General features: G+C 40.7%; 1 protein-coding gene across 4 annotated transcripts in view; it reads right to left on the reverse strand.

Annotated features, from left to right (window-relative positions):
- LOC114560621 (serine/threonine-protein kinase BRSK2) overlaps positions 1-20,673 on the reverse strand; it is a 182,752-nt gene that overhangs the window by 41,283 nt on the left and 120,796 nt on the right. For all 4 annotated transcript variants that reach the window (XM_028586123.1, XM_028586124.1, XM_028586122.1 and 1 more), the window contains exons 3-5: positions 18,411-18,496; positions 15,351-15,491; positions 2,840-2,956 (exon numbers count right to left, since the gene is read on the reverse strand). In XM_028586123.1, the coding sequence (XP_028441924.1) occupies positions 2,840-2,956; positions 15,351-15,491; positions 18,411-18,496 (344 nt within the window). The remainder of the gene's footprint in view (positions 1-2,839; positions 2,957-15,350; positions 15,492-18,410; positions 18,497-20,673) is intronic.

Below are 20,673 nucleotides of genomic sequence, written 5' to 3' on the forward strand. Positions count from 1 at the left end.
AGCAAATAGCAGCACAGTGGGAGAAAATTCAGCTGAAAGTGATTTGCCCGACAGCATAAAGACAAAAAACGCAATTGATTAAGGACCTGATATTGTACTCAAGCAGACGGCTGAAGTGGGGAAACAAAAATGATAAAGATGTATTAAAAAGCTGTCTTTATCTATTATACACTGAAGGGCCTATCACTATTAGACTATTTGCAGAGAGATGTCTGGACCAAAAAATAAATATTATAATAATATAATATATATATAATATAATATTATAATAAGTTAAACTATAAAGATTACCATGTCCCTTATAGCATACATAGTACATTGTGGTTTGTAAGGAGGTATCATGAGCTCAAGAGATAGGAGTTCCTATAGAGCAGGGAAAGAATCAGCAGTATGGGCCGGCAATATTGAAGAGACACTGCGACATGCAGCTCGTCTTGATGAAAATTCAGCTTTTCTAACCAAATTTGTGCGGCTCCTCGCTGCTTACTAGATAATTTCCTTTCATCAATCAAAGCAACAGAACTAAACAAACAGCAAGCACTGATGAACTCACAGCTGGGCTTACACAGACAGAGAGAGAGGTTGTACACGCGTTCCTGGATCCATATTTGTATGTGCTTGTCAATGCCTCTGCTCGTCTATACGTGCGTATGCCTGCATGTGTTTATGTATGTGCTCCGAGGCTCCCCCTACTCTACCTGGGGCGTGTCTCATCTTCACTCAGCTCCATTATCCGTGGCAAATGGAATACATTTGTGTCAGACTGCTGCATGGTGAGAGGGGGCCAGATAAATGCGTTTAATTAAAAAATGTCATATCTACACTTAGAGATGGGACAGTCAGAAGAGCATGAATAATCAATAACCACACATACGGTGTATGGCACAGTCACATGTATAGGCAAGACACACAAACGTCCTGTGTGAGAGAGAGACACACACACACACACACACACACACACACACACACACAAATGGAGCAGCATACGTTGATGGAGCTGAGAGTGGAACGAAAACTGAACTACTTAGCTTAGCTGTGTGTGGGAGTCTGTGCCTGCATCTGTAAGACAGCTGTGTGTTCCCAACAGCAACAAGTACCTTTAGCACTTTGTAAATGTATATGGGGGACTACGCAGATGCACAGGATGCACCTGGATTGCATAGGAGCATTTCAGAGTGGAAGCAGAACGCATCAAATATAGATACAGTTGGTCTACAGGCTACTGCAAAAAGCTGAGTAAGAGCTGTCACATTATGTGGCCTTTCTAGGAAAAGAAAACACTTCAGCGTGGTCATCATGGCTGCAGAATGACTCAATCCTGAACATTTTACTTGCAGATAGCAATGCACGCTGCTCTCACTTGGCCTGATCTCTACCGATGAGTCATGAGAGCTTAGGCACTGTGCTACTGCAGGAAAATTATGCAACAGTTTCAACTGCATGCTTGTGTGTGTGCATACACATGCTTAAATATGTGTGTGTGTGTGTGTGTGTGTGTGTGTGTGTGTGTGTGTGTGTGTGTGTGTGTGTGTGTATTTTAAAGAGGGAATCAGAGACAGACAGAGAGACAACCAAACAAGCACAGGACAAAGGGTCCATGAGGTCAGGGATTAACTTGCCAGCGCTGTGTGCGCATGTGTGTTTGCAGAATTGCGTCTATGCAAGTGTGTGTAATTTCAGTTGAGGGCTGCTTTGGAGGTATAATCTGAACAGAATCAGGTCTGAGCTGGGGACAGATGTCACAAGGCTCTATCTCTAGCTCCCTCCCAGCCCTACATGCAGTGTCAGGTGTAACCTTCAACATTCAGATGACCAAAAAGACCCCTTGGTTTACATCTACTGGCCTATCCATACCACCACAGCATAGACTGATTTAGATGTCTGTCACATGTTGTTCACTGAACAGATATTTTTCTAAATCTACAGATGACACACATCAGTATAATAATAATAATAATCTTAATAGGAAGCCATATAAATCACAAAATCAACTATGTTCTATATGTGTTTTTACTTTGATCAAGGCCACAAGTTTTATAATCAGAGCAATCCTGTTTCAATTCGGGCATACAAGACTTCATTAGAAGGGGAAAATAAAACAAGGAATTGGCTATGCTTACGTCTCATTTCAAGTGTGAATTAAAGGTAAGAGTAAAATGAAACTCTTTGGAGAAAAACTTTCTGTGCAGCAGTGAAATCCTCCTGTTAATTCATGTTGCCATTGAATTTATGAACCCAGAATCCTAAAACTGAACCTTCATAAACTGAGTTGTCTCTTTTATTTAAGAGGCAACTCAACTTTTATTTAACCCTGGACACTGTTCAGGGATAAATAAAAATACTCCCACAATATGGATGACCATACTCAAAAGACTTTGAAAGTGACGTCCTGCAAGCAAATTCATTACAGTCGTTGGGGGATTGATGGGCCTGCCGTGGTCGGGACTGCCAGACCATAAAGCCCAGCGTCAGATATGAGGAGACGGAGAGCAGCAGTAATGTGTGGCCGTGGCCCTGGCCCTGCTCACAGCCAGATAGCACTCTCTGTGAGAGACACCAACCGTCTCTCCTCAAGAGATCAACGCTGCATGATAACAGAGGCTTTGAGAACACGGCACCTTGCAGAGGGATTGATAGCTCCACTCATCATTCTCTATTGCTTCACCACTCTCATCTCCGTCTCTCTCTGTTGCATACCGCCAACTTCATGTGCAATCCAACTATGACCTATGTTTTACCTTCAGGATATTCTTAGAATCCTCTTTATTTCAATTGCAGAGGATGTGAGTCAGACATTGCATTAGAAACCATGCATCACAATGATTTCTGTATTGCTTACCCGCAGCTGGTTTCCAGTAGACTGTCTCCAACCTGAAGGGAGGCCATGCCGAAGTCTGCTATCCTGATGTTGTTCTTTTCATCTAGCAACAGGTTCTCAGGCTTCAGATCCCTGTGGCTGAAAGATAGTGAGACAAAGACATAAAACAGTTAATGAAACATGAAAGAGCTCATCGTGGCTTATATAAACTAGTGAAAGTGAGGAGAAACAAAAGGCGTGCCGCAAGGTTTATCAAACACCTTTGGATCAAGCTTGGATACACATCTGTGCATGCAACTGTGAACAACACAGCATCTTAACCTGTTACTGGGCGCCCTCCTCGTCTCTGCAACACCTCTCACTTTGATCCGTCCATGCTGAGACTAGGGGGCTACCACCTCAGCGCTGAGCTGGTACGAGGTGTGACAGCCCCCTGCTGTGTCCTTTTCTCCTTCCCTCCCTCTTCGCCCCTCATCCACATCCTCTCATCTCCCAGACAGCCACCAGCAAACAGGCTGGGCAAAGGGCGTCAAGGGGAGCCGGCAACAGAGGTGGTGTTCATTAGCTGCCATTCATTACTGCTAAGCACAGCGACGGGGATAATATCCTACAGACATCGGCTCCCTCCTTAAAAAGGACCATTGACAGGAAGATCTGTCTTAAATCATGTATGCTGTTGCTGTGTTGGAGGTTAAAATCTCAATTTCGATGAGTGACTGTTCAAAAGCAGAGTAGTGTTGGTGTTTTATCGTGCATTTAACATCTCTTCTGGGGTCGAGGGTTGTTTCACATCCCACTGTGCTGTTCTTGTGTCTACCAAGGCGGAGGGAAGCACCATAGACATACATTCATTTTTATCCATCTTTCTTTTCTACAGTCTTGCATATGTGTATACTTGCTTACCTCCCTTTATGCTTTTTGTAAACCGTGGGAGAGTTATAGAGCCACTGGGGCTGTCAGGGTGTCATAAACTAAACTTTCATCTTCTCTTTAGAGTAATGATAGAAAGGGGAGAGAAATAGCTGCATGTGTCTGCCTCATCACAATGGAAGTTTACCCTTAGATGACATCAGCTGCTGTACAACTTGTTTCCTGTCCTGAGGGATTACCTGTCAGCTGGTTTGTTATTACTGGCAGTCTCTGTGATCCCTGCTATAATTGAAATAAAACACAGATAGCATCTAAAACAGTTCTCCCCAGGCTAAAACCTTCATCAATTCACACAACCATCATTTGGCAGTGATCTCAGGAGCGTGAGAGTTTGTCTTTTAACTAATACTGTCAAAGCACACGAGGAAGGAACAAACCTTTAACCAATCTGCTCAAAGGCCACCGGTGTGAGGTTGTACTAGGCGTCTCCCTCTATTCCACTAGGCGTCTTTGTCACAATGCTTTAAAAAAATGTGTTTCTCACAGCAACTAAATGTTTTTGACATCTGAAATTTACAAATCACTTGTGACTGGAGTTTAAACATGGCAGAAGGTCAAATTGTAACTTTGTAGACACAGGGACCAGAAGACAGGGCCAGAAGGACATTAAATAATTTGGTCTGACATCAGTGACAAAAGCAATGGCAGCGCTGATTGTGTCTAGTATGTAAGACAGTGTACAAACATTGCTAACTATTGACATCATGGGGGAGATAAGCTGCTGATCCTAACAGACCCCAATCATAGAACCACAGCCTCAACAGAGCCATAAATATCGAAGTCTCCCCAACTGTCAGCCTTAAGATGCAAAAGATGCATACTTAATCATTACCCATAAACATGGCATGAACATTGTGTAATCACAGGCATATCACATGTAAAACACAAAGAGCCAAATCACAAGAGACTGATCCACAAAAGAAAAGAAAGCAACAGCGTATTTATCCACTGACAGCATCAGGGGGACAAATTGCATCTGGATGCTTTATTGGTTGTCAGGACCCTGGTATCCATAATAGAACATTAAACTGCCTCTCTGACACATTAGGCTGCACTTTGCAACTGTAATCTTGCTCACACAGCAGGCCTTGCAGCAGGAATATCTCTGTGTTGCACTCATATGTCAAACAGGAGGTGACACTGTTAAACGAATTCAACAGCTGCAATGAGCTCGAATGTAACAGCAGTTTTTCTTTCCAGAAATTTGGAAGCTGTGCACCACTAGCAAGTTTTGGAAGAATGCCTTTTTTCTAAAATACTCTAAATGTCATGACTGCATATTAGTTTTGCACGGATGTTTTTCGCAGGGAATAAAACCTGATCTGAATGTGCTACTTGCTACACAAAAAAACACCAAAGCGGGGCTGACTATGTCATTCATACATTTATTGTTATCTATTACATAGTTCTACCTTGTTCCGTGGTACAGACCTTACAGTTCCCCATGGCTCTGAGCTCTTACAATGCCGTTCGGTGTAATTTACAGGACACACATGCGTCTCTACATGCTGTCTGAGCAAGGTTTACACCCCAGTGGGGCTGTTAGACACAATTCTTGCAATTTAACACCAAGCTCTTAATTGCCTATGATCATTTGCATGTACCATGCTGATAGGTTCTGTTTTTATAGAAGGTTGGGTCTGTCCTCTTGGGGCTCACATCCATATAATATCCCAGACATGTTTATGGCAATGAGCAGTTTTGTAACTAAATTATCCAGCCCAAGGAAAATATAATTTTTCCCATAGTGACAAATCTGACATTCACCATGTTTAACACTTGGAACTAACAGTAATGGCTCAAATGCATGTTTTTGACATATTAACATGCCTGAGAAATAGCACACCTGTTTTTGCATTTTCATGAAGTGCTAAAGCTATCCTGGTTCCATTACTGTTAGCCAAAGTAGGGATTTTAACCATCATTGAAAGCTGAAATGCACCCATTTAGCCTCCAGCGCACCTCTGTGTCATCCTTCTCTTCCTATCTTTCCTTTTTTCTCTCAAACTTGTTTTAGGCTTCTGCTGACCCAATTAGAGAGAGACCAAACACATTCATTTAAAATGCTTTATGTTAATATGCTATCACATTAACAAAAGGGGACAACATTCTGACTGCTGACTTAGATGTGCTAGACACAATCGTTCATTAGCCAATGGGGTTAATTGTGTATTAAGAGCAATGAGGGATGAGAATAATAAAGTTGTCTTTTTTCCCCTTTTTTGCTGTCTAATGGATTTGGTTGGTTTTTGCATTTTTGCTCAAAGCAAGTGATTGGCGAGTGTGCTTTGCTGCTATATTATTCTGCAGTCATGTATTTTTCTTCTTCAAGTGGCAAAGTCAATAGCACATTTGGAACACAATTTGTTCGAAGGTACAGATAAAAAAAGGCCAGTTGAGCAAAAGTGGGTGCTAGGTACTCAAGTGTGGTCACAGTTACACATAAATTAAAGGTTTCTATTAATCCCTATTAGAAAGTATACTTGTGAACTTATTTTACTTAGATATTAACAATAAAAGTTGCTGATTGTCAGCAATAGCCTGCACACGTCCTTCACTACGCTGTCTGTCAGAAGGCAACATAAAAAAAAGCAATGGTCACTAAGTGTCAACTACTATCGTCATTGCCCATGCTCTATGTATTATGTCAACTGATAACACAGTATATGAACAGAGAATTCCTTTAAGTGTAAATTTCAATTAGTCAATGAAAGAACAATTTCAGATGCAGCTAGTTTTTTTTCCTTAAGTGACAATGTTGAAGCTGTTTTCTCCCATCATATCACCTTTGGTCACATTTGATCTCACATCCTCATCATGATCTTCAAAGTTCACTTGGATAGCTCCTGTATACTGTACTTAGTGTCCTAAACATTTTGTATTCTACTCTCATATCATTTGCATTTAAACTGGATTAGAATTGAGAGGATGGCACACAGCTATCTTTTACACACAAGATTTGCCTCTCCAGTGACTGGTTACAAGAGCACTCCATCTTGTGCCATCTGGGGCATTTCTATCTATTCCGCTGGGGGTTTTGAGCAACACTGGGGATGCAATGCATTGCTGCATCTAATAAAGTGGGTAAAACATGGGATTACAATGATGGCTAGTTTTGTAATAAACAAACTATTTGCTTTATTGTTCCAAATCTGTGTGTGCAACCCAGCGTTTGCTCTTAATCCAGAGGAGTTTGACTGAGCAAGATAGGATGAGCAGCGGACCTTCAAGGCAGAATAAACAGACATGCTGTCAGAAAAGCATTGGAGGGAAGGAGTGGCATAGATATTAAAAACCCATAGCAACGTCAGGCATCCAATACAGACAGCCATGGTGGTGCAGAATTCCTCTTAAAATAGTCCATTGGGCCTGTTCAAAATAAGAAAAGTGAATACTCTCTATCATCTGGCTCCACATAATCTTTATTATCTTAACAACCTGCTGTTTGTCCTCTCTTTACAGCTACTTTTATTAACCCCATTCTTAACTTCCCTCATTCAGCCAGCCTTCTCACTTTTCTTGCTACACTTCCATTTACAACCACCAGCCCATTCCCCCTAAATCAAGCACCATAAAGCAACCTACTACTTATGCTCTCCCTCTTCCATACCCCATTTTACCCATCCCATTTCTCCATTCAACCTACTCTCGACTTCCCTCCTCTCACCCAGTTACACCTGTATCTGCAGAAGAGGAAATATCAGATAGTGTTAAATGACTCTAAAGAGGACAGAGAGAGAGAGAGAGAGAGAGAGAGAGAGAGAGAAAATTTCATTCTGTGTTGTTAGCAACCATCAGCCGTAATGATGATAGGCTATAAGTACAGGCTTTCTGCAGGGAGGCATACAGACAGACAGACAGACAGACAGTCATCTGGGTAAACTTTCCTAAGAAGGTCAACAAACACAGCCACAAACAGCCACAAGGGCATGGGCACAGATGATGGAGGATGACATATAAGCTAACATGAACTGCATGCTGAAAGATTACAATAGATGAAAAAAAGAGGATGGACAAAGAAGGTGTTTTGTTTGTTTTCATCCACCTTTATGCTAATCCTAGGAGTTAGGCGCATCGAGGTGAACAGCTGGTGGAAATTTTCCATTCTGATGCCATTAAACCATCGGAGAAGAAGAGTGCACAACAAGATGCCATAATTAAAAAAGCTTCAGTCAAACCTCAAACAATGGAAAACGATGTAAAAAACGCAATGAAAATATTGCATCTATGTTTGTTTTATGTATTAATTTGAAGAAGGTTTTAGTCTCCTCATCGGTCCACACAAACCTGCCACTATGTTGTTGTCTCTTCAGTGAAACAAACAAATAAGTTACATGCTTCATGTGCAGCATAATTTATTGGCTAAGTCTGCACTTCGTTGCATTTAGTTTTTATGGATATACCAATTTTTCCACCACAGCCAAGCATAAAAACTTTAAAACAATATTTCAACTTTCAGGCTGGCATTTCCACTTTGTTCTTTTAGTGTGCAAACTGAAAATGCGGATAAAAACAGTTTGGATTCAAACACACTGAGTGAAAGGGAGTGAGACACAATAAGAGCAAGAGGTAGGTTTGGATTCTGCTACACTGTCTCTGCTGATGTACTTCAATATTTTGGGTTGTATTAGCAGTATTGAATTTACATGCTTTCTGTGGATAAATGTTATATTGAATTCACTAGTTTAGTCAAACCAATTTATACCAAGTTACATGTGATTATTTTCAGTGTGAAGAATATGTACTAAATAATTAAATGTATCACAAATGTATGTTACAATATACAATTACATATGCCATATTCGAAAAAAGCTCTGTGGACATACAGTATAAGCAAGTGATACTATAAACAGATGCATGTGGCTCTCTAAATCCCATGAAGAGAGGAATAAAGCCGCCAATAAGGGAGGGAGAGTGTGGGAGACACAGAGTGATAGAGAAAGGTGGATATGGATGATGTGCACGATTATGCCACTGCGTGGGTTTAATATGACTGCTGGACCAGGTGTTTGTTTGTGCACATGTAAGTGGCGGTAATAATCAATGTCAGGGAAAAGAGGATGTGTGACTGTGTGTGTGTGTGTGTGTGTGTGTGTGTGTGTGTGTGTGTGTGTGTGTGTGTGTGTGTGTGTGTGTGTGTGTGTGTGTGTGTGAGCATGCACGATGAAGCTTTGAGCTTTAGGGACAGGGTTCTCTTCCAAGATGCACTGTGCACAAGACACAGGGTTGTTAAATGGGTTAAAGGGGAAAGACCCAAGTCATTACTTAACAAACAGAACAGGGGTGAAAAAGAGGACAGAGTGTGTTGTGGTTAGGGTGAAATTGTGCTTCTTTTTCTGTGGATGGTTTGTTAAGTGTGTTTGCTCATGACTGTGCAGATGTAGGTGAAGCAAATCTCTGCTTGTGCAGCATATGACAAAAATGGAGTGGGTGGACAAAATGACTGGGTAGTGATGGGGAGGTCTCATCTCTGTTCTCACTAGTGTGTCACTCCATCTGTATCGGAGTCATCCATTGCAGATCTTACATTGGCAGACTTACTGTAACTAATAACATCCCAACACAAGACATTAGTCTTAGTGAGGAGAGAGGAAAATAGTTTGACACTGGATCTAGTCTCTGTAATTTTTCATCTATGATCATAAATGACCTGAAACAGCAATAGCAAAAGTTTTTTATTGAAATTTTAGCAGTTCAAGTTCAAGTTCCAGTGAATAGCTTGAAATGGTACAAAGGTAAGTGGTGAACTGCCTGAGGTTAAAAAAAAAGTAAGGTTACCCAAAACTGTAAAAATAATGTACATTTCAGTATTTTAAAAGGCCTTTTTTCAGGGAACAAGAAATGGGTAAACAATGTAAAGCTGTTCTGCAGCAATGGAGGTTGATCAAGCTTTGAAAGTTGGTGCTACCAATTCCCACAGGTGTTCCAACTTGTCTGGATTACTTACAACCCCCTCTGTTTGTATAAAAGTATTGTTGGAAAACACTGTGGTACCGTACCCTCGTGAGCATTATTTGAACAGTATTGTACTGCAGAAAGTAGTGTGTTGCTATAAAAATGGCAAGAGACAGACCATCATAACACTTACTTACTTTATATAGGCTTAATTGTATTTTTATTTTAGAAGTTATCTGTTGTAGTTATGGCTGATACTGGGGAAGGGCCATCACAGAAAAAAGGAAATTAAACGAAGAAAAACTAAAAGCTAAAAGGGAAAGACAGATGACGGGCAAATTGGCCCTCAGGTATGTAATTTGTCTATTTCATTCATAAAATAACTTTACAATGCGCAATGTGGTTTGTACGCCAGTAGCTTACACTAAATTACGCCCCCCCTTCCATTTAGCACCTGATTTTTCAGTCCGTGTTTGTGTTAGCATACCATTTTCTTTTCCCTTGTCCCCCTGTACTTGAGTAAAGCATTCTTAGGTTTCATGAAATGCGCTATATTAATTTAAGGTATTATTTCGTTGGTTGCTACCACAACTCCTAATGCTTTGGCTCATGACACAGTGACAGTGATAATGTTACCCGGTTTAGCACACGATACATCCAGGCTAAGTTACCGTGTGCAACACTTGAGCTGTAACAATACATCTGTAACTTATTCTTTTATTGTAAATGAATAATTTTCTGTCTGAGCAAAACATTCATCACAACTATATGACCTCCCGGTAAAGCTAACTCAGTAATGGGTAATACAACACCGTAAAGAAAATACCTTTATGACAGCATGTACGGTTAAAACAGTATTGTTTTTGTCCAATGCCCCCTAAAGAATCAACACAAATTGAATGTTACAAATAGCCACTTTAACATACAATGAAGATGAAGAATTTCTCTCACTGCCTGACGATTCCTTTCCAATGTCTGTTTTAATCCTACCCTAACTTATCTTTGCCTCATCTCCCTCGTCAGCTATTTCTGTGTGCTTCACACTGTCCCTTTCTTTTCCTCCATGTAAAAATAAAAACTCTGCCTAAATCAGTTCGCAATCTGAATCAAGCAGCGGAAACACTGAATCATAAATGGCCCTCTACGCTCTTTCATTCAGACTTAAGGCTCTGACACACCAACCCGATGGCCGACCGTTGGCAGAAAAGGCAGTCGGACTGATCAGTCAGCTCCCCGAGGTCAAAAAAGTGCCTCAGAACACACCAAAGCGACGCCAACTTGAGCGTACGTTCTGCGTGTGCACGAGACGTAATACGTCTCCCTAACAGCAGGCGGCGCTAATCTGTATTGTTGCCCCAAAAATGTAAACCGGAAATGACGGAACATCTCACAAACACAGAGCACACGGTCGTCAGTCATTGTTTTCATCAGAGAGTGTTGATAGTACTCAAGAAGGATCGTTGTTGTCGTTACTCGCTGAACGGAAGAAAATACGATGGCTAGTAATAAGAAGATACTGGCGTTGTCTGCTCCGGTTTTCTCGTGCACTGATTCGCTAGCACTCCAAACAGATTGGTCATTTAGTCCGACTGCCCACTGGCCGATTCAACAAGTCACTGCTCCTCCGACTAACGACGGCACGGAACACACCGAACAGACTCGAGTCACCGACCTCGCCAGACTGTCCGACGGCCGATAATCGCGTTGGTGTGTCAGCGCCTTTACATCCATCTGGATCAATAGAAATATTTCGGGATGGGACGTAGGCAGAGGGCAGAAGCATGAGGCAATGAGAATAAGTTAAAATGGGAGGTGAGCAGATAAGGAGGGTTATTGTCGTCGTCGTCCCCCCCTCCCCTCCCTATGCACAGTGAGTCACAGAGAAAAATGAGCACTTCTAATGGCCTGTGTAGGTCCCCTGCGCAGACAAGTAGAATTGGAAGAAATGATTGCAGAAATGCTTTTTATTGAGGGGGTGCTGGGATCTCATTACTGAGAATGGAAGGAAGGTGAGGAGGGCTCTGTCTGTCTGTCTGTTTGCCCCTAATTGAGGTTGGGAGGAGGGCAACACACCCAAATAAGGCTCCTCATGATACATTTACAAGGCATCATTGTCTACGAGTGTTAGTGAGGGGATTTGAGGAGCTAAGACAGAGAGACAGCAGTAAAGCAAATCAGGAAGGGTGAGATAAATCTGCTTGTGAACGTTACTGCAAAAGAGCTGCGATAATCTATGTATGTGCATGCACTTAACGTCAGTCCCAGATGCTTTCTCTTAATTGGCCTAATCTGTTCTTCTCACAGTCAGTTATTTACACAGACTGAGAGAAGACTTCTAACTTTCATTCCCTTAGGTAGGACAGTTTCGTTCTACTGTATTTCTAGTGGTACAAGAGTTATCTTCTGTTTTTTTGTTCTCTTTGAGAATTTAAGACGGAATCCATCAACTACCTGTTTGATGGTTCAAAGAATAAAATGATCTCAAGCACATCATCCCAAGATAATCCGTGAAATGTAAAGTAATTCTGAAACGAGGAAATAGCTTGTATTGTCACTGTGTACAACGACTCCCATGATGGCTTTATTATTAAAAAGCTGCAGTCACAATGTAATAAAATCAACCATACCTAATCATTTTATGATAAATAAGTTTAATTCTTTCCTTTTAATTGCCTGTGCAACATTATGCAAATATATTTCCCAGGCATTTAGTACTCTACACCAGGTTCTAGGGAATATTAAACTACAACTGTTTTTCACTGGCTTGGTTTCCCCTTTATCATCAGCCGGAAGCTGTTCAGGAAACTTTCCAGTATACTAAACTGTGCAGCTAAGAGAAGAAAAGTGTCTGTCTCCAGCGCTTTCAGCCACAATAGCCTTGGTATGAAAGTTATGATAGTTAAATTATCATCACGCGTTGACTGGCTGGCTAGCAATCTGGCCATGGCGATAGCTATGGCAGGGTTTTATGGTGATATCTTAATGTTCGTAATCTGAGGCCCCTGCTAATGGTGTGAGCAGCAAGGAAACAAGCTAATAATGTGCTGCATAATGACCATGTTTTAACTGAACTCCTAATTTCCACTGGTTGCGGAACGGCTGCATACCCACCAGGTCCAGATTTGTTGCGGCACGGCTGCGGCCATGACTGACAGCTGAAGTCACGAGGACCCACGAGATCTCACAAATTTACGTAGAATAGAACCACAAAACCAACAACGGTTTGTTTCCATCCAGAGGAGTAGAAGGGAAACAACTCTGTGCTGTGTTTTCAAGGTGTAGTGCAGGCAAATATAATCCGCCGTGAGCATGGTGTATTTTATTTACAAAATTAACCAGATGTTTTATTTTGTTTCTGTGTTCGATTTCCTGTCCCGTACAAACTGAATTGTCTGAATCTGTGCTGAATTGCTGCGGAGCTCTCCGGCGTCTGGCAAAAATAGAAGCTCTGTGTATTTGCTCCGGAGGGCTGAGGACCACCGGAGCTGGGACGCAGTTGGAACGCAGTCAGTGGAAATACACACATTGACTTTAATGGAAACCTATTGACTCCACCACCGTTCCGGAGCAGTTCCGGAGCCGTTCCGCAGCCGTACCGCAACCAGTGCAAATTGCCAGTTAGTGACCTCAAAATTCTGGTCTTTACTCCGGGCTTTCACTTACAGAAAAACTACAACAAATTTGTTGCAGATCTGACACACGATAAATTTTTTACACACTCAAAATACACCAGTGGCTTAGTTTACATCAGGAATTAGCATAAAAGCTTTCTTCCAGTTATTAAGTAAAGGAAGGGTGATACAACAAAGACAATGACTAATGACGGATTAGGAAATGCATATAGAGAATAGAACAGCATTAAAGTAGTAGTAGGATAAAGCGTTGTATTATTAAATGTAACCAGTATTACCATAAAAGAAAAAATTATTAGAATAACCACTTATAACACGGGTCTGTATGTAACCCACAGTAACACCAACTACAGTCCTTTCTCTCGGCTGTACAATTACTGTGGTTAGCCTCATTTTCTTATTTCCATGTACTCATACATAGTACATACATACACATATGCTTTGTATACATAGCACCCACTGTAATGCATGGTTTGCCATCCTAAAAGTCCTTTACGTGATATAATCTTTTTTTTTTTATGACCGATTACTTGAATGCAGTTATATTTTTGTTCCTATCTCATCTTTCAGTGCTCTATGGTCCTTGTGCTCTCTATATGCAGGGACATGAGGACACAATGTACAGACATACACTCTCTGGAAAGGAAAAAACACAAGATGAAAACACACACACACACACACACACACACACACACACACACACACACACACAAGCTCTCTAAAACAGCCCTGCTGACATGTTTGACTTCTGAAATATATATATATATTCTCTATATATCTAGTCTATGAGCTGGTGAACAGTTAAATTACCCCCTAAAGCCAAACACAATGCCTCACAAGCAAAGACTCAACACAGAGTAGAATAGAGTACTGTGTACTAACAAAAAAAGTAACTTCTGCTCCGCTACAAAAATGACACCTGAGCACTTCATGTGGAATATAAGTGGACCATCTGTATTTCAATCCGCCCCCAAACCATAAACACAAAAACCAAATTTTTAGATATGAGGCGATGTGTCAGTGTATTTGACTTTCTATTTGAATGTGTCAACCATCCTTAGCTGTTTAAGCTGGATGTTAAGAGAAACTTTTAGAAAATAGAAAAATAAACACTTTCATAACAAGCACAATCATATTTTCTCAGTTCTATGATCTCCGTTATTAAATCATTGGTTTGAAAACTAAACAGCACTCCAAAGCTATGAATAAACTGATTGAAATTTAGATTGTAGATTCACTTCGGGAAGAATCGGTATCTTTTTAGAATTCATTATTTGGGAAGTCATTATTTGTTCAATGTTGTATGACAACCAAATGTACTGTGTTATCCTTTCTGGGTATGCCTGTTTATTGGCTGTTTTGTCTTTTTAAATGTATGTAATGGTTTTATGCAGATAGTGAATGTGTTTTTTTTATAGTTTTAACCCCAAGTACCTCATTTTTATGTGAAATATATGGTGTTCACTGATGTCAAAAGCTTTTACACATGCACTGCAAACCTAAAATGATCTAGACATTACCTGGCAGAGCTGTATGTGAGAAAGCAAATGTCCGAATTAGTCGGACTGAGTGAGAATTCACAGCAAGCAAGTGGGCGTGTTGATGACGTTTCATGCCGCTTGCGCAAAACCGGAAAAAAACCTGACACAGACAATCTCCCGTTGTGTGCTACATGTGTGAAAGGGAAACTCTGGACTATGTCAGGACCTGATTCCTCACACATTGTTTTGAGTTCATATGTGAAAATGGCTTTAGTGTACAACTGTGTACTGTACTGTCCACTTTATTATAATACAAGAGTTAAGTGCAAATAAATATAATTTCTTTTCATCCTTTGTATACTTTACCATACTTTTATCAATTCATGGCAAAACCTACATTTTATCTTCCCTTACTTATTATTGTCCCATGATTTGTGTCAAAATTATATTTGTTTCCCAAATGTTACAAACCAAGGATTAGCATCTATGAATAGCATCAATGAGAGAAAGGTGGGATTGCTTTATGCAGTCTAATTCACAACATATACATTACAAGCAGCTAGAGTTGTTTTGTATGTGGATCATTTCACTTACCATATGGAATGACTGTGGCAAAAATCCAGGGCAGACATGATCTGTCTGAAGAATTTTCTGGCCTCTTTAGGTGTTAACCTGCCTTTCTTCACCAAGTAGTCAAACAGCTCACCACCAGACACATGTTCTAGCACAAGGTACCTGAGATAAAGAAAAAGAGAGAGAAGAAAAAAAAAAAAAAAAGCAGACCATGAAATAAAAAACAAGGAGAAGAACATGAGAAAAAACTCTGGAGCAATATGGGAATATAATATTTCCTTTACAGCTGTTATACACAGACAAAATACCCAGGATCAATGATCTCATCTCCCCAAAGTCATATCAAGTTGACAGTTTATCTTTCATTTTGTCATCTCTAAGCTGTCTCCACCGTCAGAGAGTGTAGCATGCCAACAGTGTATTACAATATATTTGAAGGGTTCTGATATACTATACACTATGACCTCCGATGGGAGGCATCAGAGGGATGATAAAGTTGCATTACACTACAAAAAGATGGAAATGTGTGAAAAGCTCTGGGACATAAGGAATTTAAGATATGTGAAGTATGCTATGGTACAGAAGCTGTAAGATATGTGTGTGTCAGCACTCGGTTACTAATCAAGCAAAAGAGACAAAAGTGAAGGAGGAAGAGAGATATTTGAAAAAAAATTCCTTGCTTTACATACAGTACTGTATGCACTGATTGTGTTGTAATTTATTTCTTCTTTTACCGTCCCCAAACGTGCATACACACTTCCCTGCCATCACATTTCTTACAGCCATTCTTCAGGTGTCCTTTGTGCCTGTACAGCATGGGCTTCTGGGGGAGACAGCCTGCTCTGGGGCTCCAAGGGGACAGGGAGCTGATTAATCTCCGCTGGCCCAGACCTAAAGCTGCATCTGTGGGCCGAAAGCCAGCGGTGCCCTGCCCCTGCTCCAGACTGGCTTGATCGTATATCCTATGCTGAAATCCCTCCATCTTTACTACGACAAATTGAAGCTCAGACAGGTGTTGAAATGCTTTCTTTCTCTCCCTGCTGTGGATATGTATTTCTGCATGCAGTTTTATTGATAACACTATAGTGTTGCAAAGTGTATTTGTCCACAGAGCATGTGCTCAGTAAACAACCCTTAAGCCAAAAAAAGCTGGCTATTACAAAACCTCTATAGCTTTGGCACATGTAAGAACCAGACCAGAGTAGGTGAACACACATTAAATCATTTACAAAAAATGATTTAACGAATTGCATTCTGATCCCTATATAATATGACCATGATTTAAATGTTATTCCACTAAGTACTGCAGTTGGTTCTGTTATTTAGTATAATGGCAGCCTATTAAAGGGGCACTTCTCTGATTTTACATGTCACGATCAGTTTACTTTGCATGGGTAGTACTATCAAAATATTTAAACTGTTGTATAATATTTTCTGTGGCTCTGGAAGGGAGCTTTCTAAAAGCTGCTTAAATAAAACTAGTTATGTCAGCAGAGTTATCTCAATTAACGAGTTGCATTATGGGACTTGTAGGATCCAGCATGTTTAGAGCTTGACCCATACTCAGGATCTCTCAGTCTATGCTACACAGATTTTGACTAATACATTTTGAATCCGTTCTTCACAAGCAGCCCAACTTAATGGAAGTGCAATACTAAATCACTGGAGTACCACTTAAAATAAACTTGGCTCTCGCATTGCTTGTATGATTATTAATGATTCACTGTTAATATTGTAGTAAGAAACATCAATACATTTTCCGTTAAGCAAGGATGTAGTGAATGTGGGACGTTAAGGCAGCTTTGGCCTCACTGTTTCCCAATGGTAGCTCAGCAAATAGGAATAGGTCTTGTAAAGAACTTGCCTTGCATGTGTGCATTTGTCATTTTGTTATCTTTTCAACACTGCAATAAAACAGCTCATAGCAACACTATTACAAATCAAGTATACTTATAATGGTCTCTTAGACTATTGAGTTGTGGAGTTTTTATTTCAGCGACCATTTTTCACTCATAGCATAGTAATATATCAACATCACGATTTGATCATTCATGTCGAGCAATGAAATATCCATAAATAAGATTTTGGTGGGCTATGTATCAAACTCCTTGCACTTCTCATTCACCTCTTGTACACACACATACACACACACACACACACACAATTTGTGGTGTGATCTGTGCCAGCAGCATAATAAATCTTAAAAGCTATGTGACTGCAACTCAAAATCACGCTGTGTGTCCATCATTTATTGGCTTTCAAGTAGAGAATAATCTAAACAATATTCATCTAAAACTTACATCACTGATGTGAAGTGCAGAGTGTACTTGCGTCACTGGTGATTCAAATGTAAAGCAATTTGTCTTCTGTGACGCTACGAGTGACCAACTGTCAAAAGTGATGAAGCAATAGGTACAAAATGTGATTTTAATAATCCAATTATACCATGAATCACAATATTCTGCTATTCCTATCATCTTAAAGGAAGACACGTACAGTACTGCATGTCCAATTCCATTTGGCCTGAAAGCTCAAGATGAGAACTAATTGAATTTAGTTGACAAACAGTCCTCTGTAGATCAAGAGGGCTACTATAAGCTACTGATGGGCTTGTCACTCACCACTGTTAAAGTTTGCTAATAGATTTATGTGTGTGCCTTCATGTGCAGCAGACTAATGCGGCTGCCACTCCATGGCTAATGTTTCTTAATGCAATGGTGTTGCCTCTGATAAGCGTGTCATTATGTTTACATTATGAAGACGTCCTCTCCCGATTAGCAGTCCCCTAGCGCGCACAACCAAATTAAATGCTTCATGCCAATACTAATGGAGCATCTGCCCCTCCAAGGCTATCGTTGTTGCCCTCCAATCATAATACACTAATCAAAAATGCTCTGTGGGCCAACAAAACAATCTGTGGCATTTCATAAAGACTGTTCTGGCATCCAAAAGAGCACTTGACAATAATGATATATGTTAGCCACAAAAGTTTTCATGCAAACAATTACTCAGCCTGTGCAGTATATTTATGAGTTTGTATTATGAATCAAAACTGGACCACAATCCACTGGTGATACTTACAAGTATTTTTTATTTTCGTAGACATCATGTAGCTTTAAAACATGCGGGTGTTCTATGAGCTTCAGAATAGCTATTTCTCGCTCCACCTGTATGAGAGAGAGAGAGATAGGTAGAGAAAGAGAGAAAAAAGAGATTTGATTAGTGTAACATCAGCACAGTTACATTCCTAAAAGCACTCTTGGACCGATTTTCCTAATCTGCCCTCTTAAAGTGCAACTTTCTTCTCACTGCTCCCTAAACTGAAGTACCAGGGAGACAAACTGACCGACGCAAAAAGAGCCTGTGATGAGTTCTCGGTAATCGTTTTTCTGAGGTCATCTGTTAAGGTTACAGTGTGATAAATCTAAGAGGCAGCAATCTGTAATAACACTTCACACAACCAGCATAAGGGCTTAAAAGGAATACATAAACCAAAGAAAGTAGCTGACTGGCACTTTCTACTGGCAGAAAGGACAGAGATAAGCTTTGACCACACTCTGGATGGCATCCAGGCCAGCAAGCACTGCTATCTCAGGTGGAAAAAAAATTGTAGTTTGCTTCAAAAACTGAAGGAAAACAGCTTGTGTTTGTCTTATCTTACTAAAAATTGTGTCCTCTCATCTCTTACTTGTATATAACAAGCCTAGCTGAATACATTGCAATCACATTTCATAGTTGGATGGTTGAGGTGAACATAAATCTGCTTGGTTTGATAAGAAACATGAAGTAGAATAACCCCTCAGAGTCAGACATCCCACATTTGAGAGGACAGCCTGTGAGTGATTTGGGGTCAACATGTCCACTAAGGTGCATCAAGGTCTACCTTAGGAGGCGGTTTTCCTGCAGAAACAGTGGCTGTATACATATAAACACACACACTATTTTTTTTTTTGCTTACAGAGCTGCTGAGGCACACATATAATGCGTACTATATGACAGGTGAGAGCTGAATTTCACCAAAATCGAGCATATCAGTTTGGATTTGTGTCAGCTTCTCCGGAGAGCTGTAGTCAGCATGTACGGCTGCCACGGAAAATCAGCATGGAACCCACTTCGACAGAAGCCCCTGCTAATCTTTAGCCCCCTGTGCTGCTCTCCTACTCTGTACGCGGTTGTCTGCCATCCTTCTCCTCTACCTTTCTTGTCCATCCTTTCCTCCACCCTCTGTGTCTCGATTTGACTGACTATGATCGAGATGAAGGGACAGTGCGAGTTAAAGGCTCCTCTGCCTCATCTCGTCAAAGTCAATTTTACTTTGTCACTTGCCTGTGACAGCCTTCACGCTGCTTTAATGTCACACTCGCTGTGGCTTAACTTTATAAACACGTGGAATGAAGTCAAAGCTCTGATCTGCCAGCTAACTCTGTTTTTGTTAAACTCCCACAAAGCTTTATGCTTGACCAGGCGTAAAATCAGGTTCCTCCCACTTAATTACGCTCTCACATTGTTTTTCATTTCAGAACCGCTTGTATTAAGTGATTACCTGTATTGTCAGCTCAAGTAGCCTATTGGACCCTATTTTGACACATTTCTGCCTAAATAGCAGCATCCCTATCTACACTCTTTATCAAGTGTGTGATAAAAAAAAACACCTGCTGAATTAGCTTACATTCAGTCACTGAAGAGAAAAATGTGTTGCACTGCAACTGGTGTTGAAGCTGAAGCCAAGAAAAAGTCATGGGAGAATATAAAGCTAATAAAGCTAGCCACACAGCTTGTCTAGAAAGGGTAAAGTGGTAAATACGTAATTAGCATTAGCATGGAGTATCAGTGGGAGTAACGGCTAGGCTAATCAGGGCTAATCCAGGGACTAATGAGCGCTATCGCCAGCAGTACACCATGCCACTTTCTCACCTGAGGCTGAGGTGTGTTGTTAGGAATGATCCCGTGGTGGCTAGCTAACTAGCTGGCAGCAGGGCTCCCTGCAGAGAGACTAATTCTACCCAGGACTCAGGGAGAGATGAGCTGTCGAAATGCTACAGAGCCAGCCGCTGGCTTCCTAAGCTTCCTCTTAGTGCCTCCTTTTAGTTAATTGAAATAAGAGAAATGAGGCTTAATGTGAAGACTTAACTGTACAACTGCCTTCTTATTGCAAGATTAGCTATTGATTAACACACTAATGTAAATCTGTGGAGCACCCCCTGCTTTTTAGCATTAGAACAACAGTTTAATTAAATGGCCTACAATTATCAGTCAAAAGAAATTTCTGACAAATACATTTATACCTTGCTTGCTTCCACCTGCAAATGGAAGTGAGTGAGACAGGTAGAATGCCAACAATAAC

The sequence above is a fragment of the Perca flavescens genome, chromosome 8 (genome assembly GCF_004354835.1).
Source record: "Perca flavescens isolate YP-PL-M2 chromosome 8, PFLA_1.0, whole genome shotgun sequence".
Lineage (NCBI taxonomy): Eukaryota > Metazoa > Chordata > Actinopteri > Perciformes > Percidae > Perca > Perca flavescens.